The 24528-nt window shown below is 24.6% G+C and overlaps 1 protein-coding gene across 3 annotated transcripts; it reads right to left on the bottom strand.

Annotated features, from left to right (window-relative positions):
* Positions 1 to 4923: 4923 nt before the first annotated feature.
* LOC114125395 (probable E3 ubiquitin-protein ligase RNF144A) lies at positions 4924 to 24330 on the bottom strand. 3 transcript variants are annotated; one of them, XM_027989014.2, is made up of 6 exons: positions 23600 to 23836; positions 22610 to 23466; positions 11865 to 12027; positions 7387 to 7706; positions 7060 to 7312; positions 4924 to 5705 (listed from the first exon to the last, which is right to left on the bottom strand). In XM_027989014.2, the coding sequence occupies exons 2-5, from the start codon at positions 23309 to 23311 to the stop codon at positions 7064 to 7066; spliced, it is 1434 nt and encodes a 477-aa protein (XP_027844815.1). In that variant the 5' UTR covers positions 23312 to 23466; positions 23600 to 23836; the 3' UTR covers positions 4924 to 5705; positions 7060 to 7063. The 3 variants fall into 3 exon arrangements, with proteins under 3 accessions (XP_027844815.1, XP_027844814.1, XP_027844813.1); XM_027989013.2 differs by lacking the exons at positions 4924 to 5705; positions 23600 to 23836 and adding an exon at positions 24099 to 24330 and having other exon boundaries at positions 6829 to 7312; XM_027989012.2 differs by lacking the exon at positions 4924 to 5705 and having other exon boundaries at positions 6829 to 7312; positions 23600 to 23833.
* Between the last annotated feature and the right edge of the window lie 198 nt (positions 24331 to 24528).

Here is a 24528-nt window from a genome sequence, read left to right on the forward strand (position 1 = left end):
CATGTTTTTTTTTTTTTTTTTTACAAATGAAAAATATCTACATCACCCCCCACGGAGTAGTCTTAGTTACGCCACTGATATCAACATAAAACATTAATACAGGGTAGGGAACGTTCTAGTATTTTATTTTATTTTACCTTAAATCTAAAAACTAAACAAATATTGGACTACTTATTTAAAAGTAATCAAATTAAGTAAGAATATGATGCATATTTATGTGTTGCGTGTGTTCTGTGCAGTAGGTAGGTCAGTGGTGTAACAAAAAATTTGGGCCCCCCACAAAAAAAAAAAATTGGCCCCTAAAATATTGTTATACCAAATATAATCCTATAACCAAAGGCCTCAAATGACTGTAGCCTTCTCGCAAAAAGGGGTCTGCGGGTCCTCAGTTATGCCACTGAGATAGGTACCTACCTACTAAAATATTTGCCTGTAGGCTGTATAGTTTATATACTGCATAATACTATAATAGATAATCATAATTTATAATATTATAAACATTATGAATTCAATGCTATTAGCAGCCAGCAGGTAAGTTCTATATGAAATTTACACATCAATTTAAATGAGTCTGTATAAATATACTATAAATAGATTATAAACGATTCAACTATTTAGTTCCTATTTTTCCTATTTTGTGTACATGCTATGATGGTGATAAAAAATTCTACTATGAAAAATATCACTTTTTATTTTGTTCATAATTAATTATATTAGATAACACAATATATTACATTACCTATAGCCTGTAAGTTACAACATTTTAATTTTATATCAACTTTTAAGAGAAAATTCAATGTTGAAAAATTATTACCGACTTTATGACGTTAGACTATTACACGTTAATCGTTATTACCAATATTTTAATATATTTTTTTTAATGCGTGCTTTTTATAACTGAGACTATTAAAAAGGTATTATCAATTATTGACCACATCATATAGCTCATAGGTATCAGTCATATCTTCTATGAATCCAAAAATAAATATATGCACTGTGCACAAGTGACTTAGTGGGGCCCAGTATTATTTTTTATAATTAGATAAAAACAAACATAGGCGTAAACTTGGGGGAGGGGGTGAAAGGGAACAACTGCCCCCTTGATATTTTGTAAATTTATTTTGAAAAATATAATAAAAAGGCATTTTATTTTTGTAGGAATTATTTTTTTAGGAAAACTGAAAAATATAATATTTTAAAAAGATTAACTATGGAAATAAAAATGAATTGATAAATTAAAATGTATTTATTAGGTATATTTAGTCTCTGTGTATATCTTTAAGTATACGGTACATCGACATAAAATAATGCCCCCCCCCCCATAAAAATCGCCCAAGATAGGTACGCCCATGGAAACAAATATATATATATATATATATATGTATATCAGTAGTTATATGACTCATTATATAAGTTATCTACAACAATGAATAAATAATTTAATTAAATATTGATTGCATCGGTATAGTCATAGACAATTATAGACCTTGTACTAATAGACTGACCGCCCCCCCCTTGTCTATAATAATTGAGTAGGTATATGTAGAAAACAGCTGTAGATATAAAAGTGACGATCAAACATTCAGCTGCAGTGAATGATGACTGATGAGTGATGAGTAATGTCTGACGAAGCATTGGAGCCTATTAAAATCAAATACATGTTATCAATGGATATCTCATAAACTGTAAAATAATAAATAATTATGTACCATCACTAACTTAAAGCCCTTTTATAGTATACAATTCCTAACGTATATACATGAGACAGAAACAGAGCAATAGCTGATATATAAACGTATAATTGTATTAAATACTTCAGTATAAATTAAATGGTAAAATAAAAATAAAATGTTTAAACATTCATTTTGACAGCAGACTGATAAACTATATAATTGAACACCAAAAATTTCTATACGTTTATTGCTAATATTTATCTAAAAGTCTGTATAATAGATTATGGGTAGATACACACTATAATATATACACACTAAAATATTTAATTATTATCGTGTGACGCAAGTCACGCAAGAAAAACGCCTCTATCTCAGACCGTTTCAAAAACATGTTATAGGTAAACCAACTAACACTTAGTTAATTAATAGTATATAAATATTATCTGTTGACTGTTCTGTAGTTTTTGGACTGATCCCAGTGTAGTTACTAAACGTAGAAATATTATTATATCTATTAATATTTGTAAATGGTACTCATAGTCATAGAACAATGTTCTATGGTATAGGTATTTAACAATAATATAAATAGGTAATCTCGATGGAAACCTATATAGCTGGTACAAACAGCCAATACAAATAATACGAATCAAATGTAAATAACATTGTTTTGAATTAAAATTAAAATAAATAACTATTTTCTTTATTTTTTCTAAAACTATACAAATTGTAATAATGAACAATGACACTAGGCGGCTAATTAATTGAAAAATAAAAATGAGAAAAACTTCCAGGATTATTGATTAACATTGTTGTTTGTATCCACCAATTAAGTTATTTATTACCTTAAAGAATATATACAATTTTATTCTTGTAGTAACATTTGATTTTATACCTGCATATATATATATAACACAAAATATAGAGCATATATATATTTTTTAAATACATTGGTAGGTACCTATCTGACATCTGTCTATACAGGTTATTAAAGGTTGCTTCTCACTAAATATGGTACATTCTACATAAACTGATAGGTAAGCAAAAAGTTTTCATTTGAAATGTAGATTCCTATTTAATGAATGAATTTCTTTGTGCAAATAATAGATACCTATATTAGGTAGGTACTTACGTCTTATTGGAAAATAGTATGTATACAAACAGTTTATCTGCGTGTCTATTTGTATTAAAGCAGTAATTTTCGATTTTACAATGGGCCACTTCGACAGCTATTAAAAAAATACAGAAAACAACGCCCCAGACCGGTGATATATTTAAGAGGGAGCGGTTTGAGTGAATTATCGGTAATCGGTAAAAAAGACCAATGAAAAAAAATAATAATTTTAGTGAAACACTGAACTTAGTATGGTGCTTTCGTATTTCCAATAATATAGCTTTCTAAGTGAGTAGTAACATTATAGTATGAACACTTGTATGCAAATGGAACAAATCTAGTTAAGCACCCCCTCGAAATTTTGGTTTTTTTTTTGGAGACCCATGTATTTTAACATTTTAAAAATTATGGTGCCAAGAGTTTTTTCTGGAAATCATTAGTTTTTGAGTAATCCAAAAAAAATATTTATGCTTATTTTAACATACAATTTTCAAAGGGAATAGGGGCCAGCGTTGCCATTCGCTTGCTGCACTTGCTCGGACATTCAAAACGAGAATATCCCTCGATTTGCTATACAAAACTACCTGAGGTAGGTCACAGGGTTAAAAAACGATGCAAATAATTATTTTGCTAACAACGGTTGATAATAATTTTCGATTATCATATCTCATTAGCAGTCGTAGTATGCGTTTTGCACATGCGTAAGACACCGAAAATCGTGAACTTAGTACTTAGTAGGCTATAGCCTATACCTAACTTTAAAACTTTGAAATACATAGGTTTCCAAAATAAAAATCGAAATTTTGAGGGGGTGCTAAACTAGATTTATACTAATTTTTTAATGAATTATTAGTATTAAAAATTTAAAAATTGTTTTTTCTTTGTTCTTTTTTTCCGAGATTCGATATATCACCTTTACTCTGTTATTTACTCAAAACCTTTTACATTCTACGTGATGAATGTATTGGTTTTATAACGTATTTATTATTATTATTATTATTTTGTTTTATTTTTGTGTCTGTCATCAATTTTTGGAACAGTAAAACTGTATAAAAGTGCTTGAATTTTCAACGCTGATTAGTTTCTGGTTATTAATTAGATACAGGAGGGATGTTTTTAATAATTTGGAAAAATTAGAAAAAAGGGAATGTTCTTAAAATACTAATTCTTAATACATTTTCACAAACTATTTATTATTTATTGTCTAGATATGATTTATTTTTATTTTTTAAAAATATTTAATATGTTGGCTCTCTTTGAAATATTGATAATATATAGAATTTTTTTTAATATTTCTATTGATAACAATTTTTTTAAATTACCAAATTATTTATTTTAATAATAGAGATTTTATTTAGTTTTTAATATTAATATTTAAAACTTGATAATTTAAATTAAATAACACTGTTATTTTCAATAATATGAGAATGTTTTGATGGTAGGTATTTAAAAAATTAGCATCAAAATGTAATTGTTGTACTTACCTACAACAAATAATAAATATTAAAGATAAATAAATATAGTGCTTATTACTTATTGCTCCTTCAGATGATAATTGTAAATAAATTTGTCGCAAAATATAATTGTTGAATGTATATAACGGAACAAAAATTTACCATTGATCATCATTCATCAATAAATCCATTACCTATAGTAGCTAAATCAATTTGCATGAATACAGACTAAATTTTACCTAATTTAATCATTGTTAAAAATGAAAAAAACAATTTGGAATCGTTTAGATTTCACTGACAAATTTTATAGGTTGATATAAAAAAATCACTAGGTAAGTAATAATATTCACTTCTTGTCTACTCACACAGCATTTTTAAGACTCCAATTAAGTTGTGATAAAAATGCTATTGTAATTTTATTATTATTATTATTACTATTAAAATTCGCTTTGGAAAAATATCTATGTAAGCACAGTATTAAAAATTACATAATTAAACAGACTGTCAATATTGTATCAAACAAATATGCACTTATAGGAATATTAGGTATTGATTAATAAAATTACCTGCATAGTATATACCACAGAATATAACAATACGTAGATTTAAAGAATTTGTAAAATTGCTTAATCAGAATAAAAATGATAATATTTATGTTGTCCAAACTAGTAAAAAGGTAAATAAGTAAATAAGTAATCATATATTATAATTAGGGTGATTTATGAAATCCATCTGTCCATATCCTATTAATTATACATAGAAATATAGTCGTAATTATAAGTAAAAGAAGTTGTAATAATAACATTCAGCAATGCAAGTCCATCTTGCCGATTTCTATAAATAATAACAATAAATACATTTGTTCTACAGTTCATATTTTGCGGCACAAGTTACCATTTTATAACAATTATTATATTAAGTCTAAAAAAATTAACATATATTTTTTAAACAAATATGATATAATATTAATTACATTCTTTTACAAGCACAATATTTTAATAATGCAAATTTAAAGACAGCACTTTATGTGATCATTATACAGTTGACCGGTATGTGTTTCAATACAATATATTTATTTATACATAAATATATTTTTTTTAAATAGTATCACAGCGTTAAAACGGAAACAAATTAATCTAAACAATATACATAATTATGTATATAATAACATTAACTAATCACATATATTATAATTAGATCTAACAATTCTATAGAATGTAACATACATATTTTACATACATACAAAAATTAAATTAACTACAATGATCCAATAATTTGGGTATATTGTTTATTATATTACATTAGAGATCAATATAAAAAACAATTTAATTGGTCGAAACTCATGAGTTAAATTGAAAAGTAATTAGGGTATAGGATATTGTAAAAACTAAATATATACGAGTTAAATACAATTTTTAATATTTCTGATCACTGGCATTAACAATGGAATGAAATTTAAGTTTTCTTCTAGAAAAAAAAATACAAAACTTATGATTTATATATATTAAATTAACTCAATTAATTAAGTTAACAATGACAGTACATTTTTTTTATATATATAATAGTTATCGGTTTTTATCAACAAAATAATGTACTAAATTATTAGGTAATAAAATATTTAAATTTAATTTTTTGATAATAATATAAGAAAAGACGATAAGGTATTCTCTAGATATATTAATTATTGATCATAGTCCATAATACAAAAAAAAATTAAATTTCGACCAAAAACTGAATAAATGCAAACAAATAATATTTTTACAAATGTTTTGTTTGTTCTCTTAAAATTGTCCAATTTTATTAAAAATGTTTTAAATATTTATTTGCATAATTTACATTTTTATATATTAGCTATAATTAAAAAAACAATATCTTGCAATAATTAGGTTTATTAATTTTGTATTGTCTTCATCATTAGTTAATAATTATCATATTTAAGAAATATCTAAATTTTAATAACATAATTTTTTTAATAACAAATTAGTGTTATTTATGTTTTCAACAAATCTAATATTAATGATTTATAAATGTGATTTTTCTAAATAAGATAATAATTTATTAAAAACTCCATTTTAAATTAATAAAACATCTAACTCACTTTATTAAGTATCAATTATTTATAAAATAATTTTCAAAACAAGTTATTAAAAATATTGATTTTTTTTTGTCATTAAATTAAAATACAACCTAACATTTTCTATTGGAAATTTATAAACTAAATAATTCAAATTATTTTGGATAGTTTTAATTGATTATACAATATAATATATTAAATACTATACTTTAGAAACATAATATTATGTGTCAATTGAAAATAGGAAAGTAAAGATAAATTTAAATTTTTATAAGAGCAATAAAATATATATACATATATTTTTTTTTTTTATCATTTATGTCAATTAATCTGAATATAACATTTTAAGGTCAATAATATATCTATACGTATATACTATTTAAACACACATATAGAATATAGATGTATTTATAATTAAATTGTATTATTATTTTATATTTAGAAATCATATGTAGGTACATAACTTTTAGGTTTTAAATAGTTAAGCAAGTGAAAAGACATAAAAAAAATACTTAATATTTTTTAATAATATATTATTATTTATTAGTCATACTAGTAAGGTGAACTTTGTCTGTGATACAAAATAGATAGTAAAAATATTAATACAACTAATACATTACACTGTAAATAAACTTGATGACTAGGTGGCATATTGTTAATGAACGATTATTGCTTGATTATTGATTAATCAATTCATAACATTTAATACAAAAACAAAATTCATTTATTTGATGATGCATACTTAACTGGGTCAATTTGGTTCATCTATTATATCATCATCAGGGTCATCTAATTTTGATCCACTAGTACATACCCGACATTTACAACAAACTATACATGGAGCAGCTAGTAATAACAAAGGACTAGCAACAAGTAGCAGTATACCAAAGCCTGCAAATATACCAATCACTTGGGTACGATGCCATATCACGGAAGCTCTTGAATGACCCAATTTATTTTTACACGGGCCTTTGTCATAATGTCTTAAAAGAAAATCATCCTGAAATATAAAATGTAATAATTGAATTGTGGAAAAAAAATTTTAATTACGCATATTATAATTACTCAACTCACATCTAAAGAAGCAAGACAATACCAACAAAAGACGTGTTTACATCTTTTACATAACATTTGAGCACAGCCTTCATCCTTTTCAATGGGTACACTACACATGGGACAACATTTAATTAAATCTGAATCGAAAGTAGGCATGTCATGTGTAGTAGGAGGAGGGCATGGTTTTCCAGGATGCCATGTTGCTCGACATCCAGAGCAAAATTCGGTTTGACATGTAGGACATATTACACTATGTGGTCGTGAACGATCACCTACATTGCAAACAGTTTCACATCCTGGTTTTGGACACCACATACGACTTTTATCCATTTCCACTTCTGTCAATAACAAAAATATAATAATGATTAAAATTAAAAATAGGAATTTAAAAGAAATAAACAAAATACTATTTTTAAATAAACCCATCTTATTATCAAATATAAATTAGGAATCCATTTAAATAAAATTGAAATCTTTTTATTCTAAAAAACATAATTATGCAATTTAAAAAAATATAATAAAATTGACTCAGTTCATTACTGAAGTAATAATTTTCAGAAAATTCAATTAAAATAAAGTTATAAAATTTTTTTTTAAATAAATTAAGAATTAAATAGTTACATTATTTTATTGTAATAAATAAAATAAAAATTGATGTTGGAAATAAAAGATAGGCATCCACCGTGATTTATAAATAATTTTCATCAATCACTAAAGCTTACCTCAGAAACTTTATTCTTTTGTTTATTAGTTTTAAATATATATTGATATAAATTATAAATAATTACAAGTTCCTTTTAATCAATACAAAGAATAATAAAATGTTATATTTTATATTTACATTAAATAATTAATATGTATATAGTGTTTCTCATCTTATAAGTACTAAAAACGGCACAATTCACTTAATATTTCAGACCAAATTACCTATCTTAGTTTAAAAAACGGATATAAGGTTTGCAATAATAACTAGTTAATTATATTTTAGTACATATAAGACAAGACAGCCTATATAATACTATACTAATTTAGTATTTTAATAAAAGGTTATTAATAAAAAGATTATTAATCTTGAATTAAGTATCTGAGGTGTAAAGTAAAAAATAAAGACACTGAGACTGATATTAAAATTAAAAAAATAATAATTTTGAATAGTGGTTATCCTGGTTAGATTTGAATGAATTGATAATATTTGTAGATATTATTTAAATGTAACAACTAATGAATAATAATATTATATAAAAAGAAAAAAATTTCTTAGGTTATTTTATATATTTATGAAAAATCTATCAACCAAGTAATTACGTCCAAGGTTAGTAAAATACTATCACAATGTAAACCAAACAAAATATAATTAATTATAGTATTTCTACCTGATTGATCATTAAAATTATGACTATACTGTCTAAACCAGTGGTTCCCAACCTTTTAACACTACTGACTTCTTAGAGAACTTTCGATACATCATAAACCACCATCATCAATTTTAGATCTTAATTTTTCTCAAAACCAAGAATCAATTTTTCTACACACTTAAAATTTAGATTATGAATAAATAAAATACAGTGAAATTCCTATAGCTGGCATATAATAATGTTTATTAATGTTCAATTTAAGTAAAAGATTTATATTTATTAACACAAATTACTATTAAAAAAGCGGGCAAGTGAGTACCGCTCTGCTGTACATTAGGTGCCGTATGGATCATTATTATATATTATAGGAGTGTTAAATTTGAATCCAATGATAGTTATCATTGTATACGAAAAACGATTCTGAACGAAGATGATTTGTCAGCCTAGGATATAATTTCTAGTGGTTGGTGAAAAAGGTGGTTTATGTTTTAATGGCCTGAATACAACAAAATTTAAGTTCTTTTATAATAATTGTAAGTTAAACTTATGAAAAACCTTGTATTAAATTTTCAACTCTTAGCTACTTATACAAAAATTTTTATGAAATATACCTACAAAATAATTTGCAAATATTCATGGTTTTGACGAATTGTTGTCAATATTTGAACTTCAAATGCTAATAAAAAAAAATTGTGCCTATGTATTCTTATAATTTTTTAATCACTATAAGAATAACATATGAGGAACTTTGTATAAAATTTTCAAGTATTTTGATAGGGCCAAAAAAATTTTATCGACACTTCAAAAAATTGAAAATTTCAGTTGTCTATAAATAGCTCAAAAAAATTAAAAATATTTTGAAAATTAAATCACGTAAAGAAAACGCGAATCTTAATAACTGGTAAAATTTTCAAGTATCTACGACTTATACTTTTTGAATAATAACAAATATTTAAAATCGTCTGAGGATAAATCGTTATCGTTACGCGATTTCGTTAAAATTTAAAATTCAAACGCACTTAAAATTTTTCCTATAATGATGCTTCGAGTTTTCTCTATAGATACTTGAAGGTAAACTTATGGAAAACTTAGTGTTGTATTTTTAATCCTTAGTTATAAACACAAAAATTTTATGATTTTTCAACTTCAAATAATTGCAAATATTCATGGTTTTAACGAATTGTTGTCAATATTTGAACTTCAAATGCTAATAAAAAAAAATTGTGCCTATGTATTCTTATATTTTTTAATCACTATAAGAATAACATATGAGGAACTTTGTATAACATTTTCAAGTATTTTGATAGGGCCAAAAAAATTTTATCGACCCTTCAAAAAAAATTTTTCAGAAAAATTGAAAATTTCAGTTGTCTATAAATAGCTCAAAAAAAGTCAAAATATTTTGAAATTTAAATCACGTAAAGAAAACGCGAATCTTAATAACTGGTAAAATTTTCAAGTATCTACGACTTATACTTTTTGAATAATAACAAATATCAAAAATCGTTTGAGGCTAAACTGTTATTTAACGCGGTTTTTGTAAAAATTTAAATTTCAAACACTCATAAAAATTTTTGTCTGAATCCGGTAGAGTTTTTTTTACAGATATTTGAAGAAAAATGTATGGAGAACCTTGTACCAAATTTTCAAAACTTAGTTATAAAAGAAAAAAATTTATGGTTTTTCAACTTCAAAATTACTTGCAAATTTTCACGTTTTCGACAGATTTCGTAAAAATTTGAACTAAAAACGCTTATAAAAAAAAATTGTGACTAACGATTTTTAATTTTTTTTAGCTACATAAAAACAACTTATAAGGAACCTTGTATTAAATTTTCAAAACTTTTTGGTCATCCAAAAAATTTTTATCGACACTTAAAAAAAAATTTCTCAAAAAATCGAAAATTTCAGTGGTCTATAAATAACTCAAAAAAAGTCAAAATTTTTTGAAAATTTAACTATACAGATACCACTGACATAACCATTTGGTGAAAATTTCAAGTGTTTTCAGCGATTAGTTTTTGAATTACAACCATAAAAAAAAATCGATTTGGTCGAAAACTGGTTTTGCGTAAAAATTGCCGTTTTTCCGTCATTTTTTTTTTGTTTTTCTCGATTTTTTTGAAAACTGTTGGAAAATGTTAACTTTTTACCTCTATAATGCACCAAGGATATTCACTTTTACATCGGAAACCACCCCCATTGTTTAAAATTGGAGCATTATTTCGACTAGTTATGCTGTACACAGACACAAAAACAAAAAAAAAAAAAAAAAAAAAAAAAAAAAAAACACACACCATTGTAAAATCAATACATTCATCACTTCGTTCAGAATCTAAAAGAAATATAGGTATATCACAATATTATTTTTATCGAAGATAAATTAAAATTATAAAAATAAGTTAATGTGATTTTTGAGCTTAACTTCCCTTTATCTACTAATAAAGATATTAAATCAATAAAATTAAAATTAAATATATTTTTAAATTTTGTAGGTATAGTTAGGCGGACCATAGATTCTTAACCTCTGGTCTAAATTCACAATTTAAATTTATTTGCTAATGTAGTCGTCTAGTACCCCAAAAAATAACATGGAATGGAATACCCACTTATAATAGATTATACACAAAATTAATTGCTTTGATATTATTTCTTTTGAACATTTTTAAAATTTAAATTTATATAACATAAAAGTAACTATAAATATAAAAATATAACTTTGATTAAAAATTACTACTTTCTACCTATAATGCTAATTTCATTTAAAATGTTGAAAAAAATCTAAAATATTCCTTAAAAAAATACAAATATATAAATTCCATAACATTCATATATGAGTACATAATTTTTTTAAGTATGATTTTATAATATACCATAGTGTACAGGAAAAAAGCTTAGTTTATATTAATTACCTATTATGAATTTTGATCATCTAAAATTATGTACTTATAGTTATGATATTTAGGCCGTTTACATATTGCATATATTAATTATATATATATATACAATTTATGTTATATTAATAAGAAATATTAAATACCTCTGTATTTTATATACCTTTGGTAAAACTTTTTTGTTTTCATTTAATTCAAAATATTATTTAGTTGTCTAATATTTTATAAATTAATGTTTTTTATTTACCCTTATTAAGTCGGTATCTTTGATGTTTTTCAATTTCATCAATGCTGACCAATGCTTCAATTTCTTCTAACTGGATTATGCCCTGTTTTGGACATTGAGCATCTGGACAAGATATATTGTATGCACCTTGGTTGATTTCAAAATCTACATATGCTTTTACACACTGTAAATAAACAAATTGTACAATTAATAATTGTTTTTATATATTTTTATGTATTCTACAAAAACTAGAACATTAGTTGCATTATAAAAAGCTTATAAAAACTTTTTAAATAAAGTTATTTAAGTAAAATAATTCATTATTATATTTTTGTACAATTATTGAAAGCAACAATTAAGTTTGATCTCTGAATAATAAAATATAATTAATAAATAATTTAATTAAATTCAAGGCTAAAGAAATATAACGCTGAAACCTGTTTTATATTCCTAATAAAAATATGGAAATTACAACAAACACTACTGAATTGAATTTACATTACACACAGAGAAATATATTTTGTTAATAAACTACTTGTATCAAGTAAACTAAAAAACAAACATAATAATAAACAAGTTTAGTATAACTTACAGTGATTATTTTAAATATTCAGTGTTAAGCTAATTTATAATCTTAATAATTCTAATTTAATATTATTTGTTCGTTATTTAATTCTTTTAAAAAACACTGCTTATGTAAAATACTATTACCTACTTAAATCTTTTTTTATCAATATTTATGGGCTATGCCTATTGCCAATCAAGCATTATCATACTCTAGCATAAAATACGGTCAACCAGGGACCGACATAACAAGACGTTTGAACTAATGGGTGTTTCAAGTATAATAAATTGATAAAAATAAAAAATATTAAGTATTATTAATATTATATATTATATAAAGAACAAGGCAACATGGCTGGTTTAACCAGATCTAATTTTTACAGATGACGAGTAATTAGACATTTAAAACTCAGCTTTCAACTTTACATTTAAAAAACCGACCAGACATGCACCAAAATTTTGTTTCCAATAATTTACAATTATGTTTAATCATGTTTAATGTTCAACAGAGATAATAGATAATTATAGAATATATAACTGTAATAGAATCGGTAAGGTACATACTTCATTCATAAAATAATTGGTAGATGGTAGATTGAGATTGAACACTGTATGATAACCAAAGTTATTTTAATAGTTTTATCCTATTTGTTAACAACACCTCTATTTTTTTTTATTAAAATAATGTATACCATTAATATAATTATGTTTAAAAATGAAAAATTCAAATTGTTAACAAATAGTTAAATAGTGAATTAAATAAGTCTGAACAATGCAATACATGAGGCATTGTGTACCTACATAAATATTACTCAGAATCAGTGCCATATCTATTTTTTTTTTTTTTTTTTTTAGAGGTGTTTTAATAAAATAATATTTATAAATAAAACAAAAAACTAGTTTAAATTAATTCTTCATTTTTGTTTTTTCAAGAAAAAAAACTAACAGGTTATTAAAAAAAAAAAAGTACAATTTAAAAGTAATAATATAACAAATAGACATTTTGAATTTTCGGAGAAATTTTTGAGATTGGGGGTTACAACCCCCTAACTCCTCTCTGAATACGCCACTGCTCTGAATCAACTTTTGAAAATCTTATATAGGATGCATCGACACACAATGTATATGTATTTATTAAAATTTTTCCCAGTTTTCAGTAGACTTTGGTTGGATTAAAAATGTATAGGTATCATATTATTTTATAATAGAATTTTACTATTACTTATTTGTTTATTAATATCCCTTGTATTGTTTTCAAAAACCGTACACTCCTAATGTACATACATAGTTCACGAAAAATTTGATACACATCAAATATTATCTTGAAGCAATTTTCTTTATTTTATTTTATACATATTACACCACGGTATACCTCACTTCATATATTAGTGCACATTTAATAACGATATTAATGTATGAAAAAAAAATGCATCGATAATCGATATAGAGGATTAGTGCAGTACTACAGCCTTATATAGATTTATGAAAAGTGTTTAGAATAGAAATACAGTATAGAACAATATGTGTTATTAACAAGAGTACAAGACATTAGATTTTATTCTGTAATAATGTAAAATGTTGAACGTCTCGATGATTTTATAATTTTCGATTATTAGATTTAGGTTATTACATCACATAAAAAATTATATATAATTCGGAAAACCATTCAAAGCAAACCTCGGTCTATACCAATGAATTCCACTTTTTAAATTATCGATGGTATAAACTATAAATGGTGTTAAATTGAGCCCCAGGAACTGTAACCGGAAAACTTGCACTAGACGAGAATTTTTTTATTCAAAATATGACAATAATTGTAAGCTTATTCAATAATGTCTTCCGTAAACATTTTACTTTATTATAAGTTATAATATGTATAGCACCTATATAGTATACATATACCTAGTATTATCTAATAAGTAGTTAATGACAAGTTCAATAGGATGCCACGAGGGTATCTAAACCCAAATCATAAAACATTTTTAACACGAAAATGAAATATATTATTGGTAACAAAAAAAAACAAAATATTGTAATAAACTATAGATACAAAAGCTGATATATTATAGGCAAAAATACAATATTTTATAACCGAACAAAATTTTTAAGTACCTACTGTTCAATGAAAAAAACTGTAAAAAGCATTTAAAATGAACGATTTTTATGCATGTCATTAATATTACGAGTATATTATTATTTTTATTTTTCAAACGCAGAAAAGTACAGAACAGTTTTACGAATGTAATTTAGTCATCCATAGCTTTCAAAATCGTAATAATAACATGACACTATTTTACCCTGTGTAAATGAGACGAAACGTAGATAACAAACAATTAATTAATAAAATGTCTTATACGGATTTTTTTAGTTTTATCATTATTATTTTTGTGTATTATTTAAATTTAACTATTTATTTCTAGTTGACCTCTAACATGAGTTGATTTATTATATAATATTATATATATAGCTATTTATTAACCACGTTTACTTTTAGTAGCTACAAATTACGTATTTTAATTATTAATATTGATGCTGGCCATATGGAAACCCATATTATATTAGGTAGTTTTTTTTAATAGATGTGTACGATTATACTACTAAAATGGGTTTAATTGAACAAAAAAAAGTTCTACCTGTAAATTCCACTTTCGAAGTTTTCAATAATTAATCGTAATTTTTTTTTTTTTACTGACCCTGAAAATTTATAATAGTGCCTTTTAAAAATATTAACTAATCTAATATCCAATTTTCATAGAAAACTATGATAGTTAGCAACTAACAAGAACTCATTTTACTCGAAACACTAAAACAGTAATTAACGAAAATATAGTATTAATATCCCAGTCTGCTCAGAATCTTAACTATATATAGGTATGATCATAAAATTATATAATACCTAGCAATATAAATAATTTTCAATCAAATTATTATTTATAACCACAAACAATAAATAAAACAAATGTAAATAAACTTTTGAAAATATAAAATAATATAATATGATATATAGAAATATATACATTAATACATTATAATTGTATATTTATCATTTATAAGTATGTATTATGAAAAACATAATAAGTGCATCATCACTTATATTCAAATTGAAATCAAGGAAGCTACTATTTAAATATCTATACTAAAGAATTATGAAAACAGGATTTAATCGTTCGCAGAATTACGTAATGAATCGATCAACTGTTCTATAGTAAACAAAAATCTAGTAGTAGACCTCAACAAGATAGTCGAAAAAATGGAACAGAGCCTAGGCACAAGTAGTCTGTATTAAATCAACTTCGGCTCGGCCAGGGTCATTGTGGATACATGATGCGCAAAGATAGTCCAGCATGTGACTCTGTAGAGACGAAGGACAAACCATAAATAATAATATAATGGAATGCCGGGCGTAGGAAATGAGTATATTACTCATGTAATAACACCAAAGACAATGGAATAGATCAAGAGTTTAGAAATGTGCTTTCAAAGTTATAACCCAATAACTCATTAATAATATTACGTTACCATTATTATTACTTACAGGTATATATAATTATATTTTTAATATTGCATCGATCATTGCTTGCTCCAAAGTATCATACATCATTTGCGCATCAATATATCAAGCAATACAAAGGTATGAAAAATATTGAAAAACAAGCAGTTGTAGGTACATCACATATTAAAAGAAATTTTAATAGCAAATTCTTATTGAACTTGGAAATTTGACTATTGTTATAAACTTATTATAACTAAGTATAATAAAGTATACGTATATTGAATATATATAAAATTAAAAATACTGGCTCATTAAATTAAGTTTTAAATAACAGTTATAATATTAGATAGGTAATATTATTATGTATTAACAATTATTATTATTTATTCAATATACATATTACGATAACAATCTATGATGGGTGATTTGTGATTTTAAGTCACCTAAACACATCAGTCGTTTAATTTTGTCGTAATATACCATATACGTTAATATTGTTAAATAAATATATCTACTTGATATTTGAAAATTAAGTATTACGATCGTCAAATTTTAAGCTGAAAGTTAGTAAACAACCAGCGCGTTTGAGTACTGCTTATCTCTTTCAGTTATGTTGTTAAATATGCTGATACGCAAATGATGTAAGATAATATTATATACAATACGATGTACGTAAACGGGCAAAATATCATAAATGAAGCATCACATCCCAAAAATTGAACGATACACAACTTAACTGTTTTACAAAAATGGTTTAAATGAACAATAATAATGCGTAAACGATTTATGGTCTAATACTATATTAATTTACTTATTAACATTAATTTATTGTTTAGCAATACGAACAAATGAAATAATAAAGGACTTGTAAAAATAAAAGAACTATTAAGAAAACCCTTGCTATAAAAAATTAAGGCTAAGTGGCTATATAATAATGTTTTAACAATATAATTTATAAAGTATTGTGCAATTTAATTAAAACATTAGAAAATCAAATGAATAAACAAGTCTTTCTAGTAGAGGTGAACTATATAATTGTGAGATATACGAGGAAATTCATTAAAAGAGCAATATATCTATTTTCTATATTAATTTCCCATAAAAATAAAACAAACCAAAATTTAAAAATGTAAATCTTGCCTCTTCATCAATAATTAATTAACCTATTTCATATATAAGCTTTTAAAACCATTCACCATTTTGAACTAATAATAATCAACAATATTATGTTTGGTTAAAATTATTATATTTTTTTCATAATGGTATAATATAATATATATTACGAGTATATATACTATGAAATAATGCACATCTATAAGATATTCAAATAAATTGAAGAATTTAATTCTAACAAAAATAATAAAACCGATTTTGTTTGAAAATGGTATATTATACATTTTCCGAATTTGTATTAGACACTTCTGTAGCCCCTATGAAAACCAATTAAAAATTATAGAACGACGTTTTTAAAATGCAAAATAGACATCTAGTTGAAGTTCCTATTTACTAGAAAAATATTAACAAAATAAATTATTGTAAAGCTAATAACTATTAATCGCTTAGTATTTAAATTATAATAAAATGTAGTATTGTTTAAAATTTGGTTCAAAACTAAATAAACATAATCAAAAACTGTAAATACATTTTCAAGATCTATCAAGATTTTATTTTATTTTAACTTTATTATATTATAGTCTAACTATAAGCACCAATTAGAGATTACTCATCCATGCCCTATTTTAAAAAATCAAGTTCTAAAAAAACCAACATATATTTATTAAACGATTAATGTAAATAAAATAGTTCTAATCTGTGAACTAATATTATAATATATCCATCTCCGTACGATAGGTGGCAGGTTTGATACAGAATCAATATTATTATAATTTATGTTTTCAGAAACTTATAGCGATAATTTATATTTTGTAAACAAATAATATCATAACATAAATGAAAAAATTGTGTACAAACATTATTTATACACACGATTAATAATTAAGTTAGTGCATTTAATGAATTAAAATACCAAAAAATTCGGTAAAAAATGCACTTTATATTTTAAAAATATAAAAATCTATAAAGCATAAAATAGTAAAATATTGAAAATGGAGGAATCATTAATTCAGTACGATGTATACTAATATACTACGTATAGTTCAAAAATTACCTTAAAATGCCTACAATTATTTAGTTAGTAAAAAAAAAAAAATGAAAACTGATTTCATTGGTACTCAATTTAAATTTGTGTAAAGCTATATTTTATCGAGTATTTTATAGTAAGCTAAAAATATATATAATGCAATTTTCTACAAATGCATAACTCTGGTAATGTAATAAATAATAATATACCTATCCAGTATCCATAATATTTTCATCAAGACATCGTGAATATTTTATTTTATTTTTATAAAAGATATTGTCTCAAACAAATTTATATGATAATCGTGGACTCGAGAAAATAAGTTTATAATATTATTCTCAATGTATAAAATAAATTAAGACGCAGTAAATGTAGGTGTTAGCTTCCTCTTATAAGTATATTATCTGACTTTATAGTGGAGTAATTACTAAACAGACATACAGTATATACCTCATTCAAATAGGATATATTTAATGAATCACCTTATACAATAGTTTTAATCATATCATAATTAATTCCACGATGATAAACTAACAAACTTAAATTACTAATAAACGACAAATAATACAATAAATAGTATCTATAATGACTGTAGATATATAAGAAAATATTTTATTGTAAAATTCACAAAATATTCGTTGAACTTTATTAATTAACCATGTATTAAATTTGATGTAAGAACTATGAAATTGTATGAATGCTCAAAAAAAATACTTTTCTTTACCTACTTCACGAGTTACATTTCAAAATGTTGTTAACAAAAAATTTTAACTAACAACTCGTTTATGGGACGCACATTTAAATATTTAGTTTGTAGTGCAAAAAACCACTGTAATGAATCATAAGAAATGTTTTTATATAATAACATAAAATTTAACTAACACGCTATGTCGCATGCGGCACACCAATGTCCATTAATAATAAAGACCAATGGTTTTCTATCATCTCACCGTCACACTGCTTTGGTGTACCTTCCGCCTAGTTGAAACGTTATTCTATTGTTCTACATAACACGATAGGCAGGTACTTATTACATATTATACAATATAATAATATATTTCGTGTTGAAGTACCTACCTAAATAAATAGTAATATTAGTAATTTATTGACTTAACGTCTTTATATTTTAGTAATAGGTAGCCAATAAGTATACGTTCTATATTATATTGTTTTAAAATTAAATATGTTAACTACATAGGAAATTAATTTGAATATTCAGTACTTGTTTTTAAATACTAGTGATGTCTTAAGTAATTTAAGTTAAATATTAATAGTCCAAAATCGTTATTTAAGCATCAATTCTAATTCTAATGTATATCTTATAATTTATGAATAAAAATGAATGTACTTATTATAATTTCTAAAATGTATTTTAAATTTATAAGTGTATAACTAAAATTTTAAACTGGATACGAAAATACAACGGTACAACTCAACATGTATAAGTACTTAAGACCGGTTTTACAGAATATATTTTCTATAAATTACGCTATGAATATTTCTATTTAATAGTATTAAATTAATACTATATTAATACTAAATAATGTCATAAATATAAAATTACATTTATGTAGATCCCATAAATTGCCTCCTCAATGTTTGAAGTATATTTGTCGAGATTTAATTATACAAAGTAGTTCATAGAAAATGCTTGTTTATTTATTCGTAATTATCCGAAAAACATAGAAGCATTACTGCATTAGGTAAATCACATTAGTATTTTCTGTGCAGTATTAAGCAAATACATCACGACGTGACATCAGTGCCTTGTAATTTCATAACAATGGGGTTGAAATTAAGCGGTCAAAGTAAATAGAATTTACTACTAAAATTCCTGAGTGATCTAAATGAAATGTGCCATCGTCGGAGTGGATATGAACGTGTAAGCCAGTTGAAACGTATGAATATATTAAACGAGTAGTTATGAAACGAGCCCATGTCATACGACATACATATAGGGGAGTCCTTGCCGGGGGATAAAGACATGAAACTGTCAAACTTAATATACTTGGTTTCAATTTTCTTTTTTTAATAAAATTGCTACTATATTAATTTTTTCAAATTAAGGAACGATGCTAAAAGTTTATTTTACAATAATTGTATACTATATACTAACTGAATGTATTAGACAATAGTTTATAGAGCTCTAAGTTGGCTTAAGCACTTGGCTCTAATTTATTTTAGTCGGGCGCAGGACTAGTATTCTAAAATGATCTTAGCAAAGGCTCTTATTTTGAGTTATCAATACGTATATGGGTGATAAGATGAAGTTATAAAGATAGCAATATTAATCAATAAATTGTAATATAAGATAACATTATAAATAAAATTCCATCGAAAAATGAATTACTCTAACTCATTGTCCAACCTTTGCGGTATGAAATTATATCATATCAAATTCATAAATAGAAATAGAAGTATTTATTTATAATTGTAATTATTAATGATTAAATCGGAATTTTATTCTACAACCTCGTACCTACGGATATAAAAAACACTTTTGATATCTATATATAGTCATAGTACATACCTATAAAGTTTATTATATTATTAAAAAAAATTTATTATGACTTAGAAATATAAAAATATATTAATTTATATTCAGAATTATTTTTCCAGACTATATAATATATAACTTGTAAGACTAAAACTAATTTGAATAAGCTAAGAAATACTAAAATTCAAAAAATTATACAGGTATTTCTTTCCTTCAAGAACATAAATATATCCTACTTAACTATTTTAAATCTGTGATAGATAATTTCAATACACAGGTTTCTAAAATTTGAATGTATATACCTACTACCTTTTTAAAAAAATGGACGATAAATTTGTCATATTAACTGATAGATAGAAAATTTTATGTTATTTTTAATGACCTTATCATCATAAATATGGGTACTATAGATACTTAGGTATATGATTATATTATAGCTATAATTTGTTTAAGGTTTTATATAAATTATAATCAAATCAATAATTTTATGAAATTAATAATATTAAACAGAAAAAATATGTTTGGTTTTTATTTATAAGATAAAGATCTGAAATTCTAAACATTTTTTAAGTTAATTTAACATTAATATTTTAGTAACTTCTGTTATTATTTAATGTAGTACAAGTTTTTAAATAATACGTTTATCTATAAAATGAGATAAATACTCTTTAGGAATGTAATAAAATGAATTGTAATTCTATAGTAAGTTAAAAATAACTACAATGTGCCTTGATTAAGCTACATTAATCAAAATTATGTAGCATAATAGTATTAGATAACTAGATGTAATTTCAGTTTTCATAAAGATAAATTGATCAGTATCATTTTATTACAATTTAAGCTTCTGAGTATAATATTTTAGGTAATGGTGGTAATTAACTTTAATAAAATAAAAATATTAACTGAAAAAAAATCATTGTTAAGGTAACAATGTTAATAATGAAAAAAATGTATAATTATAATGGCTTATACATAGTTGGAGGTACATTGTACTTATTATAACAGTTTTTCAAGATTTATGTAGGTATTAAATAAATAACTTTAAAATAAAGACAAATACCTACAGCTAGTACTATAATTATTTAAATTCGGTAGGTGGTATACATATTATATTATTTATTGAATAATAAATAACACATAGAACTCATATAATATGATTAATTATTGTATACGCCTTTTGTCTATGTTTCTTTTAATATGAGAAATGGATTTGTGTTATATTCACAAATAATATAAAGTAAGTAATTAAAGTTCAAATTAATTTGTTTACATTTTGATTTTTGGAATGTTTAAATGTACTTGATTTTTTAGAAATACTTAAGGCAGCACAAATTTCTGTTTTTCAAATGAGAACTCTATTTTTTTAAAAATTATGATGTAGTTATTTCAATATAACCTGTTTGAATTTTGATTTGATACATAATAATTTTCAAAAAATATATCTACTAAATAATTTACCGAAGTAATGAGAACTTCTCATTTAAAAAAAATAAAGATTGTATCTCTACAGAACATCTCATGTGTTATAAAAATCTCATGTTTGAAAATATATTACATAATTCAAGAGTCAAAATTTTAATAACTGCATTATTGATGAAGATAAAAGAAGTGAGCATAATAGTGAATCACTTTGTATATTATACATATATAATATATATATATATATATAAATCTAAGCACCTACACATATTTTTATTTTAAATTATTGTATTAGAAATTATCAATTGATTAGGTAGGTATCTAAGCAATATAATTAACCTAAGCTAAGAATTGTAAATACAAATATTGGAAAAATTGGAATACTTGAAAAGTTGATTAAATTTATATTAATAGTTAACTTCAAAAATCTGATCAACTCATCATTATTTATGAAAGATATTTAAAATAAAATATGCAAGTTGTATAAAGGCTAATCATAATAAAGGTAGAAAAAAAAAATTGAGAAACTTTCATTCAATCTATCGAATAAATAATAATTATCAGTAAAATAATTTAACATTTTAAAATTAAGGTAGATTTACAGCTTAAAGAAAAATGTTAGTATAATTTTATAAATATAAAATATAACTCACTTCAATGCAATAGGAGCAGCCACATTGTTGAAGTGTCCAAGAATTTTTTACAGGAACTTCATTTAAACATACTTTACAAAGTACAATAGGTTGATCTCTATGTGTTACAAAACTTGATGTTGATCCTAATGAATATCTAGATGATGATGCAGCCAAAGACAAAACACTACTACATCTTGAACATACGGCAGCATCTCGTAATCGATTTATTGGTTTTATTCCTGCAGGCCGATTTAGTACTACATTAGATAATGTAACCATAGTATTGTATTTACGAATTGGTTCATCATTCCGTATACATTCTAAATGTGACCAACTTTCAGCTGAACCGGGTTGATTTAATGATGAAGATGAGGATGACTTGCCCCTGGCCAAAGTGACCAGGGACCGTAAACTGGGCATTAATAGATCTATTTTACTTTTGCTCCATTTTCGTAGTTTTCCGGCAGCATCTTCATCATCAATTGATGATTCATTATTCAGAAGTACTTCTTCTTCTCTTTCCCAACTACGTCTATTTCTTTTTGGTAAATCAACATCACTTTTAGACGGTTTCTCTTCCAAACCATTTTGGCCTGAAAGCACAGTGATACGGTGAGACTTAGGGCGCCTTAGATCACGTTCTAATATAATTTCGTGACCATCTTCATCATCATCCCGCAACGAGTGAGTACGTTCATAAATAACAGCGGTCTTCTTCATATCGCCGGTCGACGTGACCGCCAATCCGTCGACCGATCAGTTTGGGCTGATGGATGATTGTTTGTCATTTTCCGTGAACAATAAATTCAACTACATCTTTCAACACTTGGGTGAAAAATATTGTGACCCTAGTGTTATTTAACTTTAACCTTCATCTGAAAAACAATACAAAACACTAACTAAGTAGAAATTCAGGAAGTATTTAAATCGATTATTATTAAATTGTTACAATTAAATATAGCGACTGTCGTTTTAATTATTATTGTTTTTTTTGTTTTATTTCGTTACCTGATAGTGTTGAATTTCGTGACCCCCTTTACTTTGAAAACAAGTTTACTAACGTCTCAACCTATTATTTGGGTTACGACTTTAATAGTAGGTCATTTAGTCATTATTTTATGAACGATCGATAACGTGATATTGAAAATTCTTGTACACAAAATACACAATAGAACTGGTGATAAATTTTTACAAAACAAGAACATTTTTATTGTTTTTATCAGATGAATACGACCAATCAGCCGATTTGACAGATGGCCACATAAGACATGCACGCCAATATACGAAAATAAACCGGTGACAGGTTGACAAACATCGAGCGCGTTGTTTTTTAAAATATTTTTTTTTTTTACTATTTAGAATTTACAAATTAATAATAACGATCTAGGTACACTATAATATTACGAATTACGATAAACCTTTTCACTATAATAAAATCATGAATACAAACCCTACTATAGGTAGTAGTAATGATAGTAAATCGTATAATCATTTACCACCTACTCACCGATATTATCGAAAGACACGAATATTATGCTCTATACAAATATTCCGAATTAAATGCGGCTGCCGTGAATGCATTTATAACATCTGCGCGAGCATGTTTTTAATTTACTGGACGTCCTCAAATTTTTATATTATAATTACATTTTTACCAAACGATACGAAATGAGTTAATTTAATTCGTTGTAACGCACACACAGCACACTGGCCACGCGCAAACTAACAACAAGACTCTATGGATTATATCGAACTGCATCTGGCCATGAAATAATATTATCGTCTAGTGAATACAGGTTTTTTATTCACTCGCGACTCGCTCTGCGCATTTCTCGCAAGCCGATAGGTATACGGTTTTTACATCCTATGCTCCAATGCCGAAATGTTTCGTTTCGTATAATAAAATATCCATAACCATAACCGTTTATATAAGCAAT

The sequence above is a fragment of the Aphis gossypii genome, chromosome 2 (assembly GCF_020184175.1).
Source record: "Aphis gossypii isolate Hap1 chromosome 2, ASM2018417v2, whole genome shotgun sequence".
Taxonomy (NCBI): Eukaryota; Metazoa; Arthropoda; class Insecta; order Hemiptera; family Aphididae; genus Aphis; species Aphis gossypii.